Below are 25220 nucleotides of genomic sequence, written 5' to 3'. Positions count from 1 at the left end.
ATACACCTAGAGGCAAATATTATCTCACTAACGCCGGTTATAGGTCGAGCGATATAATAATAGTGCTATTTCGAGGCGTGCGCTATTACCTACGTAAGCAATTCGAGGCCGCTATAAGGCCTTAGAATAAGGATGAATTATTTAACCTCTAGTACTCGTCGCTACGTAATATCGTCGAGCGGACCTTTAGCATCTTTAAGCGGCGGTTTAAGATATAGAAGACTGCGCCGGAGTTTAATATACGTACGTAGGTAAGGCTAGTTTATATAACAATAGCGCTCTATAACTTCCTTACTAACCGTAGCTCTTTATATATAAAGAAGCTTCTAATTGTCTGTAATAAAACTAACTACTTCGAAGGCCGTAGCGTTAGTATAGACGTATTAGATATCGAGCGCGAGGCGACGTAGATAGAGGCGTTTAGAGACGAAATAGCAATAGCAATATAGTTAGCGTACGAGGCATATTGTCGTATCTATAGCGAAGAGGAGATAGAGAGTAAGTAGTTAGTAGAAATTCGAGGCGAGGAGGTAATAGGAACTAGCGGTATTCCGGTATATATTTAGATTATAATTAGAGCAGATTTGTTAGCAGATTGCGTAGCTCCTAGCTCTTGCCTACATTTTAGAACACCTTACTGCCCCGTCGTCGTCTCTATAGAATTTAAAGTGCGTAGAAATATTATAGTCTTAGTAGTTATCGAAGGAGGAGACGGTAAGGTTAAACGAGGTCGACGATAGCAATAGTAGAGATACGGAATCGAGCTAGTATTGCAATACTAACAAATCTCTATAGTATACGATAAATTATATATAGAAAGCAGACTAATCGTCTCCGCTAGTACTATTAGTCGCTCTACTACCTACTACCCCTTCCTCTATACTGTTTTCTCCGCTAAATATATCTTCTATAATCTCTCTAATCTACTTAATCTTCTTATTATCGTTGCTTCTAAGGAATAGACTAACTTCGTTGCGTCTTATTAACTTCCTTATTACAGTACGACGTTGTCTAGATAGCTAGTAAGTATATAGCTCCGTAGAAAGCAGTCGACTAAGCCTCTTATAGGTATTAGGAGGTTACTAACTAAGTAGTATGTTTATTTGTACGAGGACGTCTATTATACCGTCGATAGTGCTAACTATCTTCTTACTAGTCCCTTTGCGCTTCTTGTTTCTATTCTCGAGAGCTAGGTTATATACGGCGCGCTTCTTTAAGGCGATTAAGTTAGCATCTTTACTAGCTAGAAGGCTATTAATGTCACTACTATTAGTAGCTTTAGTAGCTTTAGCGGCGGCGAGTCTACCTCTTGCGTTCTCGCTAGTAGCGGAAGTCTCTAACTATATCTTATATAATATCTTCTTATCCTTTAAACCCTCGTATCTAAACTTGTCGTAAGTCTTCGCAAACTTCTTAAAGAAGGCGTCTATTGCGGCTAACTGCGCGACAGGCAATTTAGTAACTAGATCTTCCTTCTAACCCGATATTATTATTATAGCCTAATAGCGCTTCGTATTAGTACGCCGAGCGTTGCCTTTGCGGTAGACAGTATCTAGGTTTACCTTATCTAGTCGATCTTCCGGTGTATACGCCTTTACCTGTTCTATAGCGCGTTTCTAAGCGACTAGTTTAAATCTACCGTTTCCGTCTCTTTAACTATTACTATAACTCTATAATAGCGAGTTGTCTAGAGCTACTACTATCTCTCGAGTCTAGTTAAGCTGCTTTCTACCTGCCTCTAGCGACGCCGAGCCGGCTGTTCTACTACTTTGACGACCTATACGATTAATAGCGACCTCCGGCGTACCTTTAGGCTCCTACGACGACGTATTATACGGACCTAGCGTTTACGAGCCTAGCGTAACGACGTCGCTATAAGGAGTTCTATACGGACTATTATAGCGAGAAAGAGGCGAGAATATAGAGGGATCTAGTAACGAGGATAATATCGCTGTCGGCGCTAGGTGCTACTACTACTGCTACTAAGGCGCTAGAGTCTTACTCTATAGAATAGGTTATAGGCGTATTATTGTCGTCTAAGCTATCTACGAAGGCGGCAAATTACTGTTGCTATTGCGCGTTGTTTAATAACTCGCTGCCGCTTAGAATACTAGATATATCTATAGTCTTTACTATCCTAGTATAGGACGCGTTAAATACGCGAAGTCTACAGCCCTGCGAAGGCAAATCTAGCCTAACTAATCTACTAAGTCTACGATAATTAGGGGCACTAAACAGAGGCTATTTATCGTATAATATATAGCCTTATAAGCGACGATAAATAGTAGAGACAATCAGTCGATTAGCTAGAAGGAGATTGCTATATTAACTACGATAAATACTATAATAAACGGACGAGAGAACAGGCCCCTATATTGCTTAGAGTGCGTCTACTTCGAGGTCGGTAGGTCGGTAGATAAGTCGTACTAAATAATCGGCTACCGATGCAGCTTTTTCGTATTAACCTGTTTTTAAGGTAGACAAATCGGTAGTTTTCGAAGACCGTGCACTACTAGTCGCTAAGGCGGTAATTTAATAGCGTCTACGTCGCGTACTCCTATATATATCTTCCTATTAGCATAGTATTACTAAACTATAGCTCTAAAGAAGGCTATAATAACGACAACGACGCCTGCAAAGCGCAAGACTACCGCTTAGAAGATACTAGCTAAGAAGAGGTCTAAAGTAGCCGCTAATAAGCCTATTAGTGCCGACTTTCTAGAGGTTATAAGATAGGAGCTAGAGTATAAGGAATACTTCTTAAAGGAGGTAAAGAAGCTAAAGGACAAAGGCTTAATAAACTATAGTAATAGCTTCTATATTAAATACTATCGTCGGATCGCTACGTAGATAAGTATAAAGTTTAAGCTATTCTTTAAGGAAGAAGGCAGCAAGGCTCGCTAGCGGACCTTTAAGACGAAGTATTATCTATATGCCGCTTATTTAAAGTATATAAGCGGCTAGAATAGACACTCTACGAGGCCTAGTAATAAGGAGGTCGCTAACAAGTACTTTCGAAAGCATCCGGAGTATAGTTAATAGCGTAACAAGTGTCCGGAGTTTGCAATATAGCTCTTTAAGATTATCGAGTTAAATATAGCGAGCGGCTTCGAGGTAGGCGTAGGCAATAATCTAGCGTAAGATAGTAACGCGGCGATTGCAGATAGTAGATTAGATAAGGACGACGAAGGCAGCGGCAGCGGCGGCGGCGATAGTAATAAGAAGGAAATCGACGAGGTACCCTTCTAGAAGGAATAACTATAGAAGAACGAGATATACTACTAGCGGCTAATACTAATAGTAAATTGGACCTATTACTATTATTAGAGTTAGAAATATAGGTGCTAGTTGCTACGCGTTACGCGAAGGCCTATATCGCGTAGCGTAATACTATTAAGAAACAGGCTAAATTAGATACTAAGAATAAGGGTAAGAAGGATAATAATGCTATCCTTAGCCTTATAAAGAAGAGCTAGATTCTACTATAACAGACCTTATCGGCTTTCCTTAAAGCTATAAGGGATAACGCTTAGTAGGCGCGCGAGGATGCTATTGCTAAGCGTAAGAGGGTACGCAATAAGGAAGCTAAAGCCCTAAAGAAGCGCGTAGAATATAGTATAGATATCGATACTAGGGATGTCGCCGATCGTCTAATAGATAATAATATTCTAGATAGTATTAGTATAGCCGATTGTGCCCTTCTTGCCTTAGAAGTAGGCAAGCCTAACAAAGGGCATATCGCTATCGTACGGAAGTAGGTACGAGATAAGAATAAGAGGTCTTATTTAGATTAGTATTTCCGCTAGGTGTTATAGGATATTAAACCTAGACTACAACTAATGCCTAGCCTTAATAACTATATATATCCTAAGTATCCGCATGTTTAGGATAGCTATCTGCCGCATAGTTATAGTCGTTATTAATAGTAGTAGTGTTATAGTAGATAGAGATTGTAATCGCTTAAGAAGTATACTTTGTATTTGCAGTTTTAGGGCAGAGTTCGGATAATTATATCACTTTTTTATTAGAAATGTAGCTTAGTGCCTATACTATTGATTTATATAAAGGTATTATTAATTTTTACTAGCAAAATGGCGGTTACGTGCGGGGTCTGCATATGCTATAAAAGGATATATTACCGTATCGAATCTTAATCTATACCTTCTAGCGCTAAGAAGTCGATATTTAGCTATATACTAAATATTAAAGGAGGACTAGCGATATATATATAATATTAGAATATAACGATCTAAGCCGTTTCTTACTAAATTCCTTATACAATCTGCACTATAGAACATTTAATTAATATCGCTAATTCTCTAGGCCTAAAACTCCGGATCTTAGACCTCTCGCTCGTCTATACTATTATCTTCTAAGTATTGCTTATAATTATTAAACATCTCCTACGTAAACACCTTACGAAACTGCTAATACGGGTCCTTATTATCCGCCGCGAAATCTATATTAGCCTCGTCGATTTCCTCGTCTTCCGCTAGCGGTTCTACTACTTCCTTCGGCTCTATTCGAAGAGGCTGTTTTCTGTAATTAATAATAAAGTTATAGACAACAAAGCAGGACATAATAAACCTAGACTGCGAGCGGATAGAATAGTGCTCGTAAGCGCTAATACGGACGATTTCGAAGCGCTTCTGTATTACTCCGAATAGCCGCTCTATAACGTTGCGAAGCTAAGTATACCGGAGGTTATATAACTCTTCCTTATTATTAGGCCTTCGTCCGGCGGCCGCCTATTTACGAAGGTAATATCTTGTCCGTTTATACGGTACGAGAAGTCGCTTATCCTTAAAGGAATATCTACTATCTACGAGGTAGAATTTACTAGGAGGTATATTAAATCCCTTCTAATATGCCTTCTATAGTACCTAACCGTCGTTTCCGGCTCCTTCGTAGCCGACAAGTACGTAATAGACCTTTATATTAAAGCTATAGGCGGCTATTATATTCTGCGCAATATAGTTCTTTTTATAACGATATAGACCTTAAACTAACTACGGTAAACTAATAGGTACGAGGCTTCCGTCTATAGCCCTAATAGCGTTCTCGAAGTACTTAAATTTACTAGTATCTCGTCTAGTTACGAGCTTCTTAAAGGGCGACAAATCGTCTAGTTATTATATATATATATCCGCTATCTAATAGAGCGCTTTGCTAACCTCTTTAATAACTCGCTCGAAGGTTAACTTCGCGTATTAATAGTGCCGTACTAGCTCTCGAATAGTCGGGTTATGCCTAATAAAGTCTAGATAGATTATTACCTTCTTAGTAATAGGTACGTCGTTGCGATAACCTCTATTCCGTACGAGCCCTCTTTCTTCTAATTCCTTAACTAGACTCTTTAATACTAGCTACTTTAAACTAGTTATATTATAACACTCCTACTCCGGACTATATAGCACTCGAAACACCTTATATCGCGCCTTCTTTAGCTACGTTAACGTCCTTATAATACTAGCTAGTCGATACTACTTCTTGCGCTATTTCTACTTTAGTAGAGGCGCGAGAGCCGCGTACTAGCTCGCTATTACTATATATACTATTACGCCGACCTGTATCTTTAGATCTATTACTTTTGAAAGAGCTTAGAAGAGGATAGTATAGAAGAGATAGTCAAAATAGACTATATAGGTATAGAAGCTACCGAAAACGCGGTTTGAAAACGCGTTTTCGGTTTACGTATATACCTTCTAATAATAGCATACCGCGCTCGGACGACGCTATAGTAATTAATTACAATCTACCGACGTTATACACCGGAAAGTGAAGTAGCTAAGGCAGTAGATATTAGCGGTAGATAAAGCGGTAGAGATATTATATAGAAAGCCACCTATCCACCTATCCACCGGCGCCGAAGTAGACGCACTCTCAGTTGGTATTGCGAGGCAGGTGCACTCACTCTACCGTCCTGTTGTCTCTCAATTGGCAGTCGCGAGTTGAGTCCGCGGACTCCTGCGCCAGCTTCATCTTCGGTGGCGCAAATCCACTCTTTGCGCGACTGCGTAGTAGAGGCCGCGACAGTATCGCGCAAAGAATGCTGAACAGGATCTGCTGGTCTCGACCCGCAGAGGCCCTTTCATCTCGTGATCGAGTGTCTCTCTCCTCCCGAGATTGACAATCTGAAGCAGCGGTAGGCGTCGGCGGCGTTTACCTTTTGCTTTGCCGCAAGTCTGTCAGGCTGTCAGTAGGCTTTGCGATGCACACACACCCATGCTGCGAACGCAGCCTATCCGGAGCCGTGTTCCTGCTCCGCAGCGGAGGGTCTCATGACCAGGTCGCTCTTATCATATGCCAAGCTCGAGCGGTATCTCAACGTGACGTCGAGTTTCAGGAATCATTTCTCAGGCCGAACATTGCTTCGATTTCGGAAGACGTTGATGAATGGACGACCCTTGTCAGCATGCGCGGCTGAAGAGAAACCTCGACACGTGCAACAGACATGGCAAGAACGCATTGTAATCGCTCGATCAGGGAGGCTTGTCGCATCATGCAGTGTTTCACATTGCATGAAGTCCTGCAAGGCCCAGAACGAATGCCGAGCTTCGAGAACGACTAAACCGCGCGGTTGCGGCGGCGCGATGGCAACATGCAGGCATATCGCAGAGTGGTGCAGCATGAGGCAGCATGAATGAAGATCCGTAACTGTACAGTCAATACATAAACTTCGGACTTGAGATAGCGCTGGATTTATTATCCACCCATCCATGCCGAAAGGCGACTCCCACCAAAGCTTGCCGCAAACCGCAGACCCTGCGAGCCCATAGGGAAGTAACTCACGAGGTACCAGACCAGTGCGACAAGCTGGACTATCGATGTCAATAGCGTCAAAATAGTGCTGCGAAGCTGCAAAGGTCATGTCAGCGTGTGTCTGAATAGCGGTAGGTGGCGAAAATCATGACGACAGTGAGTAGTAATCGCGGTGTGCTTGTTGCTTTCATGATGGGTGATGAAGTTGTGAAGCAGGATTGTGTCCAGATAGGGCAGGCCAGTGAGAATGCGCAACACATTGCGTGTATGGCGGCATGAACGGGAAGGGTGCATGGTACATCTGGGGTCATGCTAGGCGCAGCAGCTAGAGGGTGCATGCGCCGCATGATCGACCTCGCATCCGCAACAAAGATATTGTCGACGCAAGCTGTATACGTAAAGGGTGTGTAGTTGATGGTTGTGTGGCAACGGCTCCGTAGTGTTCCGACGAGCGGAGATAGGAGAAGTCTACTTACTCCGACCGCAAAGTACAATGTGAGCGCAATGCTGCCAAAGTAGGTTGCTGTAAAGGGCAGGCGTTCTTGGGACACCAGATGGCGTACTGTTGCGTAAGATCAGCAAGGTATCCCCCTTTGGTAATATCCATGAAAATCGGCTGTAGTCATGCAGCCTCGCGACACAAAGCTCTTGCACCATCCGCATTCAAGCGTCTTGATTGACTGCTCGAACAGGCGCATGCGAAAGATAGCGGGGTGGGAGGAGCATCAAGCTTGCACAGTCGCTTACCATATTGTAAAGGACCCATCATGACGGCCCATGAGCCCAGAAAGAGCGCCGACGCCATAGACCATCTGACCAACCGTTAGTGTCTCGTTTCGTTTGTGAAATCTGCTTTCTTTGTGAAGGGCAATATGGATGTTTTCGTGTCTAGAGTGATTGTTTGAGAGCTCCCATGGTGATGTGCAATCAAGTGCGACCAGGATAGAGTCCATTTTAGAGAGTTGAGGTGCAGGAGATCGAGAAGAGCTCTTTGCATGTTAGCAACGGGCGGATGCGACCATCTCGTTGCATTTCGCTGCAAGCACCCCGGGCCGCAACTACCTTGTGATCAGGCGGACGCTCCCACTGCATAAGTGCCCGAGGAAGAATGAACTGCATCGGTTGCGCGTGGCGTCGATAGCAAGTATTGATTCGACGCGCCAGTAAGTGATGATGGTGATGAGATAGATCGCTGGTGAATAATGTGCTCGAGGAGAGAGCAAGCATGACACCCTCTCGAATTGAGCAGGCAGGGAACCGTGCTCGGTAGCAGCTGAACAAGGGTACAGATTTGAAATTGACGAGACAGAAGAGGGAGTGATACGTACAGTATCGCAAACTTGCGTGGTCTCAGGCTTAGTATAGGCAGAAGCGTGAAGCAGACGACGAAGAGAGCAATGGCAGCGAGGTTCAAGCCACCAAATAATAGTAGACGGTCCCATCGACTTACTGTGAGCATACGTTAGCCAATGTCTCGGCTGGAGATCCCGGATGGCTATGCTAGGCAGGCCAGGTGAATGACCACGGATGGAGAACGGGCGGCGGCGGGTAGGTGAGAAACCTGCACGGCGCATGCACGTCGGAGTAAAACGCAGGAACTCCACCTTGTCACGGTGATGCTGCAAGCAATACTTCGCGTGGCGGAGTCTGAGACCTAGCTGCGGCTCTTTGTGAGGAGAGCATCGATACTCATGCGCCCCCACGGCGCCCGTATGCATGATGCGAACATCTCTGTAAGAGGAGCAGGCAGAGCAGGCGTTTGAGACACAGCCGAGCGATGTAATGGATGCAGTCGTATTGGATGGTGCAAACTTACGCGCAAACCACCCTTCTTCCTCTTCTCTTCGTGTCCTGGCGGGCAGTGGGGCACCAGGGCCTTCGCCCTCTGTTGTAGGCAGCCTGACATAGCCCTCGCCGCTGAAAGGGTTGAGCTTCGAGAGTGTGCCCAGCAGCGGGTTTTGGGGATTGGTATTGGCTGTTTGTTCTCGGCGCGACCAGCCCAGGCTGTTCATGCTGTCGCGGAAGGACGACGAGGCCATGGTGGTGCGGAGCGGGAATGCAGTCTTTGTGCAGTGACGAGTAGTGCGTTTGAGGTTCAGGACAGAGCTCCAGGTTGCGGTATGTGCTAGGGTCGTTGGTGATCTCGAGATAGTTCTAGCCTTCTAGGATTTGAATGGTTTGGAGTGCTGAATTGTGCTGCCTATTGGCTGGCCGCGTGGCCTGCTCGCCGACGGTGCCGATGCCGATTGGAAGTGTATCGAGCCGCTCAGTGCTCAGTGCCTCAGTCGCAGGCTGGAGCTCGATGCAGGTTGTGGCGACGGTGCCGTGCTCTGAGGTGTAGAGCTTTGCGTGCGAGCTGGCGCGCTGGTGTGTTCAGGGAAGCGAGCACAAGCCAGGCAACTCAAGCAAACTCTAACGTGGGAGCTTCCGTCGGCGCCGGCAGCGGCTCTGCTCTCCAGCCTGGCTTCTGGCGGGCTTCGCTCTCTCTCCTCAGCCTCCCTCCCACCGACGTGCACAAGCGCCTCACAGAACAGCAGCACGCAGCACGCAGCACGCAGCACGCTTGCAAAGCAGGGCAGGGCAGGGCACCGCAAACTTACAGCACTGCAGGGCGGGAAGGAAGGAAGATTGCTTGCATGCGAGATCGACGGCTCGGATTAACTCCGTTGGCCATGGCAGCGAGGTGTGCCCAATGACTTACGTTTCAGAGCAGTTGGAACCTGGGGTGGCGTGTGATGCTGGCCTGTTCAAAGAAGCCGCCTTCTCACTGGGCGAGGCCGACGTGCGCCAGGCGTTGGCTCCGACAACGAGTGCAATGACCAGAAGCGTTCGCATCTGTCTAAGATTCGCCGCACGCCCAAGAATGCGGCAAGGGCTGTGGACAGTGGGCTCTGTGGACGCCAGGCTGGGCCGTCTCCAGCTGTCAACGAGTGTCTCACAGATCTGACCCGGGTGAATGAGCACTGGTTGCTGTGGCTGAAGCTCTGCTCTGGCCAGTGCACCATATCGATCGATATGCCTACGCTGCCACCATATGATATGCTGCCCACCATGCTGCGAGAGTCGGCCTGGCAGGGCAGGTTCCGGCAGCCTGGGACAAACGAGATAAAGACAGACGGTGCTTCGCAGGAGCAGGAGGGAGGGCGACTAAATGACTCACCTGGTCATCAAGTGTGTGAGACGTATTGGCAGCAGCCTCCCTCCGTCCCGCGCGATGATGCTCGCAGAGGCTTGTAAGTTATGGGGTGGTGGATGAGATTCTGCCTTGGCATCCGTAGACAGCCATATACAAAAGACTGCTCTGCTCTGCTCTGCTGCACGTCGCCCCGATTCTTGACCGCGCTCTCGCATCGCATCCCCGTCACATCGTCCAGCATTCGCCCGTCCTCTACCTGCATTGGCTGTCTTGCTGCCCAGAATAAGCCGACCGGAGGGTGCTGCGAACCCTCATCCTGCCAAACCTTCAATTCGCCGCAACAGGAATCCTTGTTGCGCAGTAGCCGCGCTCGACCTCTCATCCGCGCGCTCAGCCAGACGATCCGCAGCTCAGCAGAGCTCGTCTCTCGTCATCGCCCGCCTCCACGCCGAGTGCACCGCCATTGCAAGACGAGCAACACGGGACTCCTGGCCCTGCTCTGTCCGAATACAGGAAGCCATCCCACTGCGCCGTTCACCGACACTTGCGCCTCTGGGAGAACCGCAGGCTAGCCTGACATCGTCCTCGAGTCTGACCGGCCTCCGAACACACACCGCACACACCGCACACACCGTCACTTCTCCTGTCTCGCCGTCATCTTGCGAGCCATTCTGCGTTCTTTGTCGCCAGGAACTGAAGCGCGACACAACGCCAGTCTTTGACACGACTGTTGACAGAGCGGTTGCACCACGCCGCCACACTTGCAAACAAAGCTTGCCATCCTAGCTGCCAGCCTTGGATTCGCTCGGCAGACCTCCGGGCACAATTCCCCGCCATTCATCTGCGCGACATCCTCGACAGTCGATACCTACTCCACGTTACACCAGTAGAAGACCCCACCAGTGCTCTTGCTGCTGGTGCGCTCTGCTGTCGACCATCTTTGTCTGCAGCAGCCGGTCTTAAGCGCCGGCGACGACGGCTAGGCCAGGCCAGGCCAGGCCCGAACGGAGCGGAACTGAGCTGAGCTGAATAGCTTGTGAAGAGACACGAGCCAGTGCTTGCTTGTGCGTCTTCTTGACCGCCGCGAACAAGGTCAAGTTCGTTCGTCCGACTCATCTTCCACAACCACCGCGAATCAGCCCGACGCACGCTTCCGTCCGCACCTACAAGCTACACCAATCGATACCATCTCCCGCCCTCAGCACCCTACACTCCACCAGGAAGGCCACGGTGAGTCCTGCCATCTCCTTCTGCGAAGCTGTCCACGTCCGCAATCGGCGGCGTTGCTGTCAGAATGTACCTACCGCTTGTGCACCACGGAAAGCCGTACCGAGCGCAGACCGCTCGCTGTCAATGCCTCCTTCATGCCTCTTAATGCCAATTGCGCTTGGCATTCGGCTGGAGATTCGCATCAAGCCATCGCATCGCATCGCGGAAATTCATGCTGATGCAGGCTGCCGTTGATTTGATTTTGCCCTTGCCAAGTTGTGACTGACGCCTTCTTTCCTCCAGAAGTACCTTCCTTCCCTCGAAATACACCGACCCCGAACGTCATACTCTAGAACACGAGATTCTGCCTACTGCGGTGCACGCGCAGGCCGATCAGCCATTGGGTCTACACACGTCGCCACGACACCCTCGCGTTCTTGGGTGGGACAGAGAGGAGCGGATCAGCTACAGTGGTATGATCGCATACTTGTCGTCCAAGGAATGCCTGTAGACTGTAAGTACCCTCCTATACATATACTGGCCTGCTTTCCAGCTGCTGCTCTGAGGAGTGAGACGGCGTTTCGACCGCACGCTCGCGCGCGATTTCGCCCAACTGCGAGGCGAGGCACTTCAGCGTAATTGCAGCATGTCTTTGCTATGCAGTGCGTTCGAAGGCGTGCCGGCTCTGAGCCGAAACTGCCCGACACTGCCCGATTGCTTCACTTCACGCCCACGAAAGCATTCCAAGCTAATGCGACTGTGTAAAGCACCAGACAACCTCACCATATTCCCGCCCTTCGAAGACCAGTCGAAGGAATCTCCACAGCACAAGCGAGACTCCCCACTCGAATTTACCTTTGACGACCTAGGCGGCGATACCAACGACATGGCAGGCGCGACTTCGCCATACATCAAGCCAGAGCCAAACGACTTCAACTTCAACGACCCCAACATGTTCCAGCAATACAACACCCAGCAAGGTCACATGGGCCAGTCATACGGCGGTGGCGTCAACATGAACGTGAACCCAGCCAACCTGACTAACGGCAATGGTCCCATGAGCAACAGCTTCATTGGCGATGACGAGCTTCTAGATCTACAAATTGACAGCGCTCCATCGACCAACGGCGAATTCAGCTTCAACACAGGCGTGCAGAACTTCATGCAGCAGCAACAGAACACCTTCTCACACACCCCAGACGGAGCACCAATGCACTCACCATTCTCGAATGACGGCTTCAACTATGGTCAATTCCGACCAGCACCAGGCCAGCAGCAATTCGGCGCTCACAGCGTGCCGACACAAGCCGCCTTCCGCCCTCACATGCAGCACATCGACAGGAAGGTGTCTGACTCGCGGTCGCCTGCCACACCAAACACTCCCGGCATTCAGCACCTGCAAGTCAGCGACGAGTTCACACACCCAGGTATGCAACCAATTCAACACAGACAACAAGGCTCGATCGGCAACGGCTGGGATAGCACACCAAGCGGACATAGCTGGGACGCCTCCTCGCCATTCCCATCTCCTCACAACGGCCAGCCACATCACCCACAGATTGCCGAAGTTCTGAAGAACAGCGGACACCACCACGGCAAAGTCGCCTCCTCCCTACCGACTAAGATGGAGCCAGGAGCCGGCCCACCTTTCAACACTCAGGAAGCCAAGCGTAGGCGGCGTCGCGAATCACACAACATGGTGGAGCGCCGTCGCCGCGACAACATCAACGAGCGTATCCACGATCTCGGTACGCTTGTCCCACAGCACAGACTCGAGGACGAGAAGGTCCGAAAGCACCTCCATACAAATGCGCCACTTTCACCATCAATTGCAAACGCCGGCATGTCACCTCCAAATGCTGCCTCCTTGCTTGGCACATCCGCGCGCCGCGCAGCTGGATCTATCACCCAGGGTCTCCCCATGGAGGAGAAGGACAAGGGCCCAAACAAGGGCGACATTCTCAATGGCTCAGTATCTTGGACTCGAGACATGATGTGGTTCATGCACATGAAGCTGAATCAGGAGCAACAGCTCAAGCAGCTTGTCTCCGAGCTCGGTGCCGAATGGCCTTTCGATCAGACCGAGGATGAGAAGCGCATGACTTCCGAGATTTTGGAAGTCCTGAACAAGCACGCTACCGCAGGTGGCTTCACTGGCTACTCTCGACAGGCTGGGTCTGGATTACGGGTGCCTGGATACACGAACCTCGCCGGCGACTCCACTAACAGCGACTCACCACAAAGCCTTACCATTCCACCTCTGAGCCCTGGCTTCCAACCAGGTGGCAGTGGCATGAGCAGTGGAGGTGTCAGCCACAGTAACTACAACTGGGCCACTGACTTCAAGGAAGAGGACGAGTACGGCATGGACACTCAGTAGCATGGAGTGTTCCAAGCCAGCCAATTCTGATTCCGATTCCCGCCGCTCTGAGCCGAGATCCACTGCGGAACTTCTCGAGCGGAGACTGTCTTGAAATAGATCGACTAACACCCTACTTCGACAACGTTCCGGCCACCACCCACTCCGGTTTGTCACGACCCGCTTGCAACTCGATGTTATCTGGGCCTTTTTGAAATCTATTACCATATTCGGAGGCGTTTCGGACGGGCGGCCAGCGATGATTCACCAATGATACCACTATCTGTTCTTGCTTTCTTGCTCTGGAATGCCACTTGGGCACGTCTTATCTCAGCTACCCAACACATTACACATCATGCATAGTTTGGACTGTGGGAGGCACGCGATCACGATACAACATGAAGCAGAGGAATGATCTAGGCCTATTGCTGAATTCTCTACTTTTCTTAGGATGGATGTCCGATTTTTTCACGATGTTGATGAGCATCTGTTTTAATGGGCCTTCGGGATTGGCGTTCTGTTTGACTGATGCGTGCATGCATGATTTTCGGAGGTATTGTGGAGAATCAGAACCAGCAGCTTGTCAGGCAAGAACGGCGGATGTGCGAAGAAGGAATGACTACTGCCGAGAGGGAACCTCATAAGCTGACGTGCTGGCACTTGATCATGCTTATGACTGCATTATTTGTTTCTATGGGTAGCCGAGATAATGGCCAATACATTCAAACTATACACCTTTTCCCTGATTTTCATGTTGCCAACTCCGCCGCTGTACAAAAGCTGATTTGCCTACATCGCAGACAATAGCTCAGTGTCGAATCCGATTTGGTGAGTGCGCATACTTCACATGGAGCAAGGCGAGGCCCATAAAGAGCACACAAGCCTCAGCTATGTTCATGGCAAGGCTGGTGGGCACAACATTCGCGCGTAGAAACACGAATCGGGCAGACAACGCTGCTACTTCGCTAGGGTAGCACAGTCTCGAAGGCACTCACTATTCGGAGTGTTGGGCGTCTTTCGAAGTGCAGGCATGAGAGACGAGGCTGGGGGGCATCTGAGGTGTGATGGATGGTATCACAGGGAAGAGGAGGCCCATGATCGGAGATTTTCCGCATGCCGAGTTGTCACAACCGGTGGCACAGAACCACTGTCATCGGCTGTCAAAGCCCTCACATTGTGGAATTCTAAGCAGTCTCAGATACAGGCGCTACCTACCTGACCTACCCTCGTCCGCCCATCGCCCTCTCGCTATACTACGCTACCGCCACACCAAAGTCCCTTTGCACGGTGGTGCTCGGTAGTTGAGGCAACGCTGCGACGACAAGGGCAGTGCTCTTCGCTCATGTCTTGCCGAGTTCATGGAACATGAGAGTCTTGCAAGACAAGACCTACCTACCTCATAACACCAGCCTTCCCTGCTTCCCATCCTGAGACCTTCCAATCTGCACCCTCCTCAGACTGAGCACACTCCCAGCACAACCGCTGATAGCAAGGAGTTGCTATGGCAAACAGCCACACCTATCACCGCTCTATGCGCATGTGCCAAAGTATACCACTCTCGATTCGCCAGCCGGATATTTGGAATTCTACTTTTCGACCGAACTCCTGGATCCCAAGTCGTCCCACATCTGAGACATACCACGGCGTTGGTATTGGGATTTCCCCCAAGATCAAGGCAACCTAAAACATCCCTTGCTTCGCTCCCACGGCTAACGGAAGAGATCCGAAGGTGATCATGTACTCGAGTATGTAGGTGTGACGGATGTGGCATATGCACTCTCTGGCCCTGATACACAGATTCTGTAGGTGTGCTGCGTCGTTCTCGTTCTTTCCAGACGCCTGGTATGGTGTGTGTCTTGTCTTTGACATTTCCCAGGGATTCGTTTCCTTCCACCGCTTTGCTTTGTTGTTGATCCTTCTGTTTGTTCCTCACATGCGGGTTGATGTCGACCAACTCATTTCGAATTCGAATTCGAATTCTTGCCAACCTCTGTCGTTGCTGCTGTCTTGGAGGGTTCATCCTCTTGAAATCCTAGGTTGCGCATGGAATCGGGAGCCATGAGATTTCTGCAATTTCTCATCATCAGTTTCAAGCCGGGTTGCATGCGCCAGTCGCCGTACCTGTCCATTCTGCATTGCAGGTAGTTCTTGGACAGCTCCCTGCAGGCCTCCGTCGGCACGCCCTTTGCACTCTTGATGCATTTCAAGTACAGTTTCATGATGGGCTGACACTCGGCCTCATGGTCCAAGGGAAACGAGCCTCTTTCGGGCGGCGTAGGCTTGGAGAAGGTCGTGCGGCCGCCAGGACCCCCGAAGGAACTCATGATTCAAAAGGCGCGCAGCGTGCAGTAGACTGGGGAAGATCGAAGTGATGTTTGATGTAAGCTCGAGGGGAGAGCAAGGCGTCGATCCTTGGTGGGCAGCTCATTGGATGGGGATGAGTTCGGGCTAGCTGAGGTACTGCATCGGACCTTCCGCTGACGCAGCCTTTGTCCAGCCATGGTATTTAGCAGTTGCGCGGCTCCGCCGTGCTGGAAACTTGCATCCAAGCGCTGCCTTGATACAGGTTGGATTACCCGCCGCCGCGACAGCATCGTTGGCGTCTACTTTTGCACGGGAGCGAATCGCAAGGTTATGGAGCATCGACCAACCACTGATACTGCTCCGAGCCAGCCGGAACAGGGGCCAGGTCGTCCACTATAAATTTATGGTGCTGGCTGGATGCCTATGATAAGGTGTAACGTTACCTTCTCTGTCCGCAACCCATCACCCACAAAGCAAGACTAGGTATGAGCCAAACCAAATCTTGAAAGATCAACCTGTCATTGCACATTGCTACTGAGTCTTGTGCACTAGAGTACAGATTTTTGTGGACATCGGTTGCAACTTCACTCACATGGGCCAGAACAAGTCCGGAAACTTTGCTGCCGAAAGAGGAGATGGAGAAGTTAGGAGAGTTTGATAGGGCAGAGTCTGGAAGGAAGACTAATAGGTATTCGGGTGCTGAGGGCGGCATTGAAGGCTGCTGAGATACGAGCATAGATGAAGATGAACAATGCTTGATTATTGCCTGGATCATTATGAATAATGCCGTGATGAATGAGTAGAGCGGGTAACACTTTGCTAAAAAGAAAAAAAAATTACATCGCATGGCTCCACCGAAGAGCTGTTAACTTGATCCTTTTGCCGGCACTCATTGGCATTATGCATCTAGTATCACTTCGCTTCCTCCTCACCTTCCTCAATGAATAACACCCCTTGCCTTCGCAAGTCTGCGTAAGTACTCTGGCCGTCTTAGCTCTTCCTCGGCATCATACGCCTTTTTCCCGATATCGATCATTCTATTCGGCCTTCCCAGCTTCTTGTTGCCCTCTCGATATGTTGCAGACGTTTTTCTCCCAAAGCTGCGGCGATGTCAGGTTCCTTGTCTCCGTGCGGAGTTTCACGCGCTCTGACATCTTCTTAGGAGGCTCCTTCTGAAGCACTTTGTTCTGGTCATGCTTGTTCTCGATGAGAGAGGTTCGCCATTCCGTGTTACTTGTTGATCTGGTCTTGCAGAGCTTGGCACTTCTTCTTCCAGCACTCGCTTGGAAACTCCTCTATTGATGCCGGGAGCACGGAGTTGGTTGACGTAGCCTCGTTGTCTCTATCAAAGTTATTCGTATACTGCAACATTTCAGTCGAGTATACATGATCAACTTGCAGTCCAGTGAGAAGCACTATCAAACGTATATGCACGCCTCCCCGCAAGTGGAGCAACTTTCTGAACTCGATATTCTCATAATCCGCAATTATGCGATGATCACCGTATCAAGGGCAACGACTTGCCGCTCTGTGACATGCGTCCATTATGTAGCCTTGATGCTCTTTCCAAGTCGTGCCAAATGCCCAGCAATGGACATCATCCCGGAGTCTCCTCAACCCTCTCCAAGTGTCGTCCAACACCCTCTCAACAAAGTCCAAGGTGGCGGGAAAAGCACCAAGCTTTGCAACAAAAGCAGTACCAAACATGATAGCTAGGGCACATAGCATTTCTGAGCGGTAGTCTTGATGGTCCTTGCTTGTCTTACGCTGCCTTGCGCCCTCGCGCGCAAATTTGCTTCCACTCCTGCCCGATCCTCGATCTGCGGGACGGAAACTGCTCCTGTAGTAAGCTACTGCGCACTTGCTCATGGATCGCCTTCCAAAACTCCTCATGGCGTCTTGTCTTCCATAGTGCGACTTCCTCTGAGTTTTAAGTATCCAGGACCATAACTGTCTCTCAATGCTTGTCGATCTCTAGCGTTGTGGACGCGGTAGCGCTCACACAATATGCTGCTGCTGATGGCAGGGGAGCTGCCATGAGTGGCGTGGTCTGGTGTGTTTATGTTGAGGTAGCTGGATATTGAGTCCGCTAATGTGCTATCGAGCTCGGTGTACTGCTAAAGTTCTTACGCTTTCCCTCGACGACACTGCTGCTTTCTATGCCATGCTGTGTGGGAATGTGGCCCAGTTTGTGCCAGTGAACGATGTGCTCGTGCTGTCGTATAGCGTAATGCAACCAGTATCACTGGCAAAAAGCCTTCAGCAGCTGTAAAATTTGATATAAGGTTGCGCGGCAATGTCCACTGGGCAATCTCACTCAAAGCTGCTGTGGATCTCTTGTTTTCTCTTGTGATTGTTGCCCATGTCCTTTTGTTCAGGCAAATGTTGTGACCTAGATGAGCAAGACCACAGGATCGAATTTTGCCAGCCTATGTGCCTCATCGAGATGACTCCAGCTCAGAAGCTCTGGTGCGCGCAGCTATCATTGACCATTGAGTATTTGTGTCCTTACCTCTAATTTTGTCTTCGTTGGTACCGTGCCAGCTGACTTGGCAAGAAAGCGTATTAGAATTTTTAACTATTAACAAGAAGCTCGGTGCGGCACATTCGGCGGCGGGTATGGTGTTTGTTGAAGACGAGCGGAGCAAATCGGACAATTTCAACTTCCGTTCTGTGTGCCGTGCTTTTGGAGTCAGCTCGCATCGTACACCCCTTCCATGCTGTCTTCTATTGTGCCTGCTTGGTCCAGCCCATCGTGTCGAAAGCTGTTGTGACTTCAGGTGGTTGAATGACCTGTTCATGACTCGCTCTGAGCTCACTCAGACTGCCATTTCTTTTCTCGCACGTACATATCACGGCCCTCCTTCTTGCGAGTGCCTGTCACTTCCTCTTTCCAAGACCAATACTCCTTTAATCTTCCTTCTGCATACTTGACGTAGTCGAAGTCGATTTGACTGATCGTGGCTTGGATGAGTGCCCAAATTCCCCAATAGAAGCCAGGGACTCCACGCCACAGATCGACCTGTACATTGAGCGTGTCGAGGTCTTTCTGGAAATCGATGTCAAGCGTCAAAGTGTCTTCGTCGGATATTGAGTGGTAACGGTAGGATGCGACATAGTGTTTCAGGAATTCTTTGCGTTGTGACTTCGTTGGCACGGCTTCGTGCTCGCAGTCGTACCCAGCCCATTCAGCAAAGTGATTTGCAATGTCGAAGGCTGCAGGTCCAGGAGTAGCGTACTCGTAGTCGATGAACTGAACAGGCTTCTCTTCCTCTTCTGAATGGATGTCGACAATCACATTGCCGCAGAGCAAGTCATGGTGGGCAAAGACGAAGTCCTTGCCGTCGAAGCCTTTCGTGTTGCCGAGCTTAGACTCCAGCCAATCGAGCTCAGTCCCTAGCATATTCAGTCGCTCACGCTCTTCGTCAGTGTTTTGCGGCAGAGCTTGTAACCACATTCGCATGACACTCCACGTATTTGGGTGCGGCCGAGTGTTATTGCCGTTTTTCGGAGCCAGGAGCTTTTGGGTCTCCGGCTCGCTGTCAAGGATGGGTGTTGTCGCTATGGCAGATATGGGAAGGCTGTGCCATTGGCCTAGCCTCCAGGCGACTTGGCGGTATATCTCAGGCTTCGCAAGGTCGGTATGCGAGCACACATGTCCAGGGATGAACTTGTACATCAAACCATTGTCAAATCTCGCGAGCAGAGGAGGCGCAAGACCAAGATTTGCCAGAAGATTGTGTGCTCGCAGCTCTCTTTCACGGTCTATCAACACGTCTGTGCCCTTGCCATAGGCTCGTATCAAAATGGCATTTTGGTCTATTTGGAGTTCTGTTAAGCCCGGTCGCCTTTTGATTGCTTTCATCAATGTGTTTGTAATGCCGTCGGTGAAGCGGATGAAGTGCACTGGTCCTTCCTCGCTCTCCCACGAACGGTCATATTCTTGCACGAGTTGCAGGGCGCTCTTCTCGGGATCCGTGGTATCGAAGGTGATTGGTATGTGTCGTAGGGCGAGAGGAGAGTCGACTTGGTCTGCTCGGTGGGCGGCAGACGCGTTCGGGGGGCTTGCCATTTTCTGCGATGTGATAAACGAGCCGTCGTGGCCCAATTTCTCATTATAGACAGCTGGCAGGTGCAATAGTGGACTGGAAAGCGCCCACTGGTGGCCAGTGCGCTTCAATGAGGTGATGTTCCAAGTTGGCAGAGGGGAGGGGGAGGGGGAGGAGGAAGGGGGGGGGAGGGGGAGAGTGCAAAAAGGCGGCAGTGAGCAGTGATGAAGATGAACAGTGTGCTGTGGAGTCTGACTTTCTCCTACCACAGCGTGACTCGGCATTCACTTCAGTGTCCATTGCCATTATTGCGTTCGTGCCTGAGAGCACCCTTGGACCCTTGGACCCTTGGACCCCTGCCACTTGACGACACACTGCAGCACTGCTGCGAGCGGGGACGCACTCGGGTGGGGCGAGGCGAGGCCGGCCGCAGCGTTTCTCGCATGTGAAGATCGTGCCGAAAATTGGTTCGGAGCGGCTAGTTCTACCGTACATATGTGCCTCGCCTTGCTACCAAGAATAATGCTAAAGGCTTACTGGAATCTAAACGACCGACGCTGCATGTCCGCTAGATACCACTGCACCTAGGGCGGCATTGAAACTTCTCCTAGCTTGTCTAGTTGCCTTGATGATGCTCGAAGCTATCCGGCTGGAGGACCCTCCTGGTTGGAGGTTGAATGCTCATGGTCTGCTAAAGAAGTCCTGGTCACCTCGCTTTCTGGCGCATGCATTATTTCTGCTTGGTAAGTTGGAGTCCAGCTTAGGTCCTCATTCAAGACGATGCTGCTGCAACTATGGCAAAGTGGATATTCACTGTTTCTTCACTGCACTTCCATTGCCTTACAGAACGCTGCAAGCAGGATGTGGCAGCTGCCTTCCAATCTCATTCATTTTGCTCTTGAGCATCGAGGCCACATGTGCTAGTTTCAGCGGCCTGCGGACCGGCCACTCCTTGGCTACATCCTGGACCTGGACCACGACACGACGACACGTTGAGCAGGTGGTCTCGTGAGCACAGACAAACACCAAAGAATCTCTGAATCTCTCACCTTACGGCACGCCATTTTCTCCGCTCCAGGCACAGGCGATAAAAGGAGACCAATACATAACAGCACAAAGTTCAGCTCCACCATCTGTTACTGGCAAAAGCATGTACATGGCTGCAGGAAGTGGTATTCCTGAGATCAAACCCCATCCTCTCAGGCTTCGTCATTCCGGGATTCCTTGATTTCAAAGTCCTGCTGGTCAAAGCCACAGGTGCAGTCTTCACCGTAGCCACGGGCATGTGCTTTGGGAAACAAGGGCCTTTCGTCTACATCTCAACTTGCGTTGGACACCTTGTTGCGAGACGCTTCCACAAGCACCGTGACAATGGAAGGAAGATGCGAGAGATCTTGTATGCAGCTTGTGCGAGCGGCTTGAGTGTTGTATTTAGAGCCCCGATGGGGAAGTAAAGATCTATAGCAACTATAGTAATAGTATAGAGGATTGCCTATCTAGGGTAATAATAAGTAGAATAAATAGCTTCTACCCTCCTAGTATATACTAATACTCTTCTTCCTATTTAATAACAGAACTGATATGCTTGCTAATCCTTCATAGAAAATCACCTATAGGAAGCTATTGCAACTACCATTGCACAGCAACAACGTCTTCGTCTTCCTAGGAGTCGCAGGCAGCATCTTTGGAGATCTCTTCTGCAGACTCGGCGATCAGTTGAGAAGGAGAGGTTTGATGGATGCTGGATTGGTGCTTGTGCAGAACGGTGGGATGTTGGGGGAATGGGAATTGGAGTTTAGACTTACGGAGCTGGAACAACTTTATAGGGAGGATGCGGAGGTGAGGATGTTAGGGGAAGCTGGGGAAGGAGAGTTTGATCTGAGCCATTTTGTGCATCGAACACCGCTTGGTGTTTCTGCTGCTGCGCCGATGGAGTATGCCGCGTTGTGGTGTATCTGGATCATCTGACGCATGCTTAGTAAATGTAAATAGGACTGTAGAATGGCGTGTATATTCTGAAGGAAGTATTGTATTGCAATTCCGCTCAATGCCGATGTCTATCTGCCAACATTCAGATGCTCGCAAGAATCCCGGTGCCCTTCTCAATTTGTCTCAATGCTCCGCTACCCGCTCGCCAAACCGCTCAATGTCCATTTCCAAAAATCGAAGGAGCTGAGGAGGCAACAAATAGCCAACCACTGCCAGACTTATGTGTAATTCCATATCAAGATGCTCGTTTTAGAAGCGGAGTGATGTAGATATCCTTTGCAAGATGAGCTCAGGACATGTATGCTTATCCGAGCTTTAGAATACCGACCTGCTTGGGTCCATGGCGACTTCTGCTGCGCTTGCGGTAAAAAGCGAATTCTGGCTTCTCTTTCTTTGGCTCCAAAAGCAATCTACCGCTTCGCAACCTCGTAGTGTGCTCGAATAGCAAGTCAGTCTCTGCCTTCTTCATGTCTCTCAGGATGATGATGTAGTCAGGATCGGACTAATGTTACAAGATGTGGTCAGCTAATGTACAAGGTGTATTTCGATCGAGATCGCTTGCGTCGCTGGGGCATACTTACGCGATCGTATTCCCATGGTAGGTCGTAGTATTTCAAGGTCTCGGTCGCGAGGTAGCTCTTGTGGACTTTCGGGTAGATGGGAGCTCGTGGACCTCGGAATTCTCCGATGCGATTGTCGTTGATGACTGTGGTGTGAGAGGAGCTGTTGACTTCGGTCTTGAACTTCTTGGTCTTTTCCTTGTCGACCATGACATCGATCGTCTGTTCGGTGTAGCCAAGGGCTCGTAGTCGATCTCGCATTTCCTCTTGGAAAGCTCTCTCTTCATCTGCTTTCTTTTTCTTTTCCTTCTCTTCTTTCTCCCTGCGCTTTCGTTCGTACTCTTCCCATTTACGCTTCTCTTCCTCCTCTTCCTCCTTCTCTCGGCGCTTGAATTCCTCGTATGCTTTCTTCTCTTTCTCCTTCTTCTCCCTAGCTTCGCGATCAATCTTTTCGCGAAACGCCTGCTCCTCCTCTTTCCTCTCTCGTTCTGCTTCGGCCTTCTTCAACTCCCATTCGCGCTCGGCTGCCTTTTGCTTGGCTTTAGCTTCCTCTTCTTTTCGCTTCATGTCAGCTAGAATCTGCTTATCGTGCCTCTCACGCTCAGCTTCCTCTTTGTCTCGCTTGGCCTCTGCTTCCAATTGCTCGATCTTGATTCTTCTGCGAATGTTCTCCTCCTCTTCCTTTCGCCTTGATTCTCGCGACAAATCTCTAAGTTGTGCTTCTCGCTGGGCCAACTGCCAAGCAGCAAAGTCGTTTGGATACCCGCCCGGCATTTGTGGTGGACGATCGAAGCCCGACGCATCTGATCGACCACGAGATCGCGAACGGAAACGGTGCTCCAGTGCCATTTCGGCAAGGTCTTCCGCGAGCTCGTCGCCCAGTCTGTCTCCGAGCCTGCTTCTTCCACGGCCACGACCTTCCGGTGATGCTCGCGGCGATGCTCTTCGAGAGCCCGGGGAAGGTGGGTAAGGGTAAGGTGCATATGGCATTGGCATAGGTGAGCCGTCCTGCTCTACGCGATTGTAGACATTGATTGTCGGAGCTGGACCGTGACCTGTAGATCTGCTCCTATGAAGTCCACCTCCAGCAACTCCAGCCATGAGGAATCCTTCGCGATCTGTGGTGTGCATATGGTGAGGTGAAGGTCGCCGTCTCTGCCTACGACCATAGTAGTCGTAATCGCAACCGTCGTCACCCCAGTAGTCACCCATCTTGACTTCCTCCTGTCCTGTGCAACCTCTCAAGAGATGGGCCTGCTTGGCTGTTTAGAGTTGTGGCAGTTGGGATAGCAGTGAATGGTCAAGAAAAGGTATGACCGCTTTGCGAAGAAGTGTAGTGGGGCAAGACCGGTGAGGGCAGGCAGGAATGTGAATAGGTGGGCGGCCCTAGATTACGAAATATTCTTGTTGCTTGGTGGCGTGTATGAGACGGGCACCTCAGTACCGTGAGCCTGGTATGAGGATAGCGGAAGGAAGAGGAGCAGAGAGGACAGCTGAGGAAAATTAGAGGCGTTTAATCACCCGAAGCGTGTTGTGTTCCCTCTCGTCCAGTCGCCGGCCAACTGTGCCGGCTGTTTGTTGTCGAGCTAGGCTTTCAGCTGCAGTGGGGGCCCGGAAGGTCATGCACGAGCGGAAGAGTCAAAGGAGGGAGTGCTTGTTGCAGGCGTCGATGGAGGGTCAGGTCAGGCGAGTAACGTATGAAGGATCCTTCCACTGGACTTACAGACCTTTATCAACCTGGCCAGGCCAGGCGTGTGGCAGACTGAGCTAGGCCGGCATGACACACTCACACTCATTATTCATCGGCCAGCTGCGTGCCAAACTGCATATGTCGCGGCGCGGTGTTGCAACGGCCGCAGCAAGCCGCAGCATGTGCATCGCTGTCTCACGCCTGCCCTCGCCCTCCACAAAGCATCGTGCCTGGCGTCTTGTCGTCTGCTTTGTGCGGCGGCAATTGACAGGAACAACAAGGGACGGCCAGAATAATCATTTGCAGACCGGCGCGAGGGCGATGTGCGGCGGCGGCGGTGTACTGCATCTACGGAAGTTAGCGTAGAGGAGGATTCAGCTATCCAGAAATAGCGGCATATCGTGATGCCAAGGCCAGCTTCTATTGGTTGAATAGACGACCTAGGCTGCTGCCCTACTGCAGACGAGATGTGAAGGAACTTGGTTTTTCTGCTTTTCCCGCTCGCGAGCAGCAACATCTAACAGTGCAGTGGGGACACACCATCATCGACCATGATCATGGCATCATGGCCCACGTCGTATGGGCCCTGTACCCAGCCACCATGCGACTTTCGACATATTCCCGTCCTTCGTCGTGCGGCTGAGATGTGTTAGTAATTGCTAGTACCTCAGGAGGACAATAATGCCGGAATCGTTCGGCATTGTCGCTTTCGAAGGCCGTGTCCGGCCAGACAGCGAGCATTGCCAGCCACTACTGTCGATTCTTCTGGCGCTCTGCTTATAGAACATTGGAGGCGCGCGCGAGATCTTTGGTACCGGCCAGGGTTGCACAGTAGCGGCGCTTGACGTGTCCATGCTAGCATCATGGTCTGAACACGAGTTGTCCTGTCCGGGCTATCCTTTGTTGTCAAGAGGACCCCGACGTGCTGTCGGACACTTGTGTCGAAGGAAAGGGATCCATGGATGCTTCTCCAGCTTCACGCGCTCAGAATCACCGCTCAGAATCCTTCGCCACGTGTGAGATGCAAGGGTGATGGCTCGGCATTGGTTTGCATCGCAAGCCTTAATATGGATGTGTATAGTAGTAGTATGCTTGAGAAGGAAAAAGATCGGAAGGTTATGGTGGATCGAACACTCTGCCTTCAATTTCGTAAATATTTGCG

General features: G+C 50.1%; 9 protein-coding genes across 9 annotated transcripts; 3 read left to right on the top strand and 6 right to left on the bottom strand.

Annotated features, from left to right (window-relative positions):
* Positions 1-6705: 6705 nt before the first annotated feature.
* Positions 6706-8801, bottom strand: MYCFIDRAFT_62463 (uncharacterized protein; the record flags this gene model as incomplete). Its single annotated transcript, XM_007922047.1, has 5 exons — positions 6706-6858; positions 7239-7324; positions 7510-7574; positions 8091-8211; positions 8579-8801. The coding sequence occupies 5 exons, from the start codon at positions 8799-8801 to the stop codon at positions 6706-6708; spliced, it is 648 nt and encodes a 215-aa protein (XP_007920238.1).
* A 1310-nt stretch (positions 8802-10111) lies between these two features.
* MYCFIDRAFT_201172 (uncharacterized protein) lies at positions 10112-10748 on the bottom strand. Its single transcript, XM_007922764.1, has one exon. The coding sequence runs from the start codon at positions 10737-10739 to the stop codon at positions 10533-10535; it is 207 nt and encodes a 68-aa protein (XP_007920955.1). The 5' UTR covers positions 10740-10748; the 3' UTR covers positions 10112-10532.
* A 1133-nt stretch (positions 10749-11881) lies between these two features.
* MYCFIDRAFT_148203 (uncharacterized protein) lies at positions 11882-13487 on the top strand (the record flags this gene model as incomplete). Its single annotated transcript, XM_007922763.1, has 1 exon — positions 11882-13487. The coding sequence occupies exon 1, from the start codon at positions 11994-11996 to the stop codon at positions 13485-13487; it is 1494 nt and encodes a 497-aa protein (XP_007920954.1). The 5' UTR covers positions 11882-11993.
* A 1934-nt stretch (positions 13488-15421) lies between these two features.
* MYCFIDRAFT_26878 (uncharacterized protein) lies at positions 15422-15790 on the bottom strand (the record flags this gene model as incomplete). The annotated part of the gene is made up of 2 exons (XM_007921596.1): positions 15422-15533; positions 15588-15790. The coding sequence occupies 2 exons, from the start codon at positions 15788-15790 to the stop codon at positions 15422-15424; spliced, it is 315 nt and encodes a 104-aa protein (XP_007919787.1).
* Positions 15791-17090: 1300 nt separating this feature from the next.
* Positions 17091-18267, bottom strand: MYCFIDRAFT_209536 (uncharacterized protein). Its single transcript, XM_007922761.1, has one exon. It carries the CDS (start codon positions 17661-17663, stop codon positions 17277-17279), a length of 387 nt encoding a protein of 128 aa, XP_007920952.1. The 5' UTR covers positions 17664-18267; the 3' UTR covers positions 17091-17276.
* A 54-nt stretch (positions 18268-18321) lies between these two features.
* MYCFIDRAFT_158783 (ethanolamine kinase) lies at positions 18322-20082 on the bottom strand. Its single transcript, XM_007922760.1, has one exon. It carries the CDS (start codon positions 19840-19842, stop codon positions 18586-18588), a length of 1257 nt encoding a protein of 418 aa, XP_007920951.1. The 5' UTR covers positions 19843-20082; the 3' UTR covers positions 18322-18585.
* Positions 20083-20447: 365 nt separating this feature from the next.
* MYCFIDRAFT_191957 (uncharacterized protein) lies at positions 20448-21787 on the top strand (the record flags this gene model as incomplete). Its single annotated transcript, XM_007922758.1, has 4 exons — positions 20448-20562; positions 21023-21215; positions 21299-21320; positions 21422-21787. The coding sequence occupies 4 exons, from the start codon at positions 20448-20450 to the stop codon at positions 21785-21787; spliced, it is 696 nt and encodes a 231-aa protein (XP_007920949.1).
* A 47-nt stretch (positions 21788-21834) lies between these two features.
* Positions 21835-24044, bottom strand: MYCFIDRAFT_209534 (uncharacterized protein). Its single transcript, XM_007922757.1, has 3 exons — positions 22390-24044; positions 22137-22310; positions 21835-22082 (listed from the first exon to the last, which is right to left on the bottom strand). The coding sequence occupies exons 1-3, from the start codon at positions 23578-23580 to the stop codon at positions 22044-22046; spliced, it is 1404 nt and encodes a 467-aa protein (XP_007920948.1). The 5' UTR covers positions 23581-24044; the 3' UTR covers positions 21835-22043.
* Positions 22674-24354, top strand: MYCFIDRAFT_205715 (uncharacterized protein; the record flags this gene model as incomplete). The annotated part of the gene is made up of 10 exons (XM_007922756.1): positions 22674-23642; positions 23679-23744; positions 23797-23822; positions 23867-23896; positions 23920-23932; positions 23959-24005; positions 24032-24063; positions 24094-24182; positions 24228-24293; positions 24330-24354. Exons 1-10 carry the CDS (start codon positions 23617-23619, stop codon positions 24352-24354), a joined length of 420 nt encoding a protein of 139 aa, XP_007920947.1. The 5' UTR covers positions 22674-23616.
* Positions 24355-25220: the final 866 nt, after the last annotated feature.

This window comes from Pseudocercospora fijiensis, assembly GCF_000340215.1.
Source record: "Pseudocercospora fijiensis CIRAD86 unplaced genomic scaffold MYCFIscaffold_1, whole genome shotgun sequence".
Classification (NCBI taxonomy): domain Eukaryota; kingdom Fungi; phylum Ascomycota; class Dothideomycetes; order Mycosphaerellales; family Mycosphaerellaceae; genus Pseudocercospora; species Pseudocercospora fijiensis.
The sequence above is the reverse complement of the archived record's forward strand: the minus strand, read 5'-3'. Positions and strand labels throughout refer to the sequence as shown.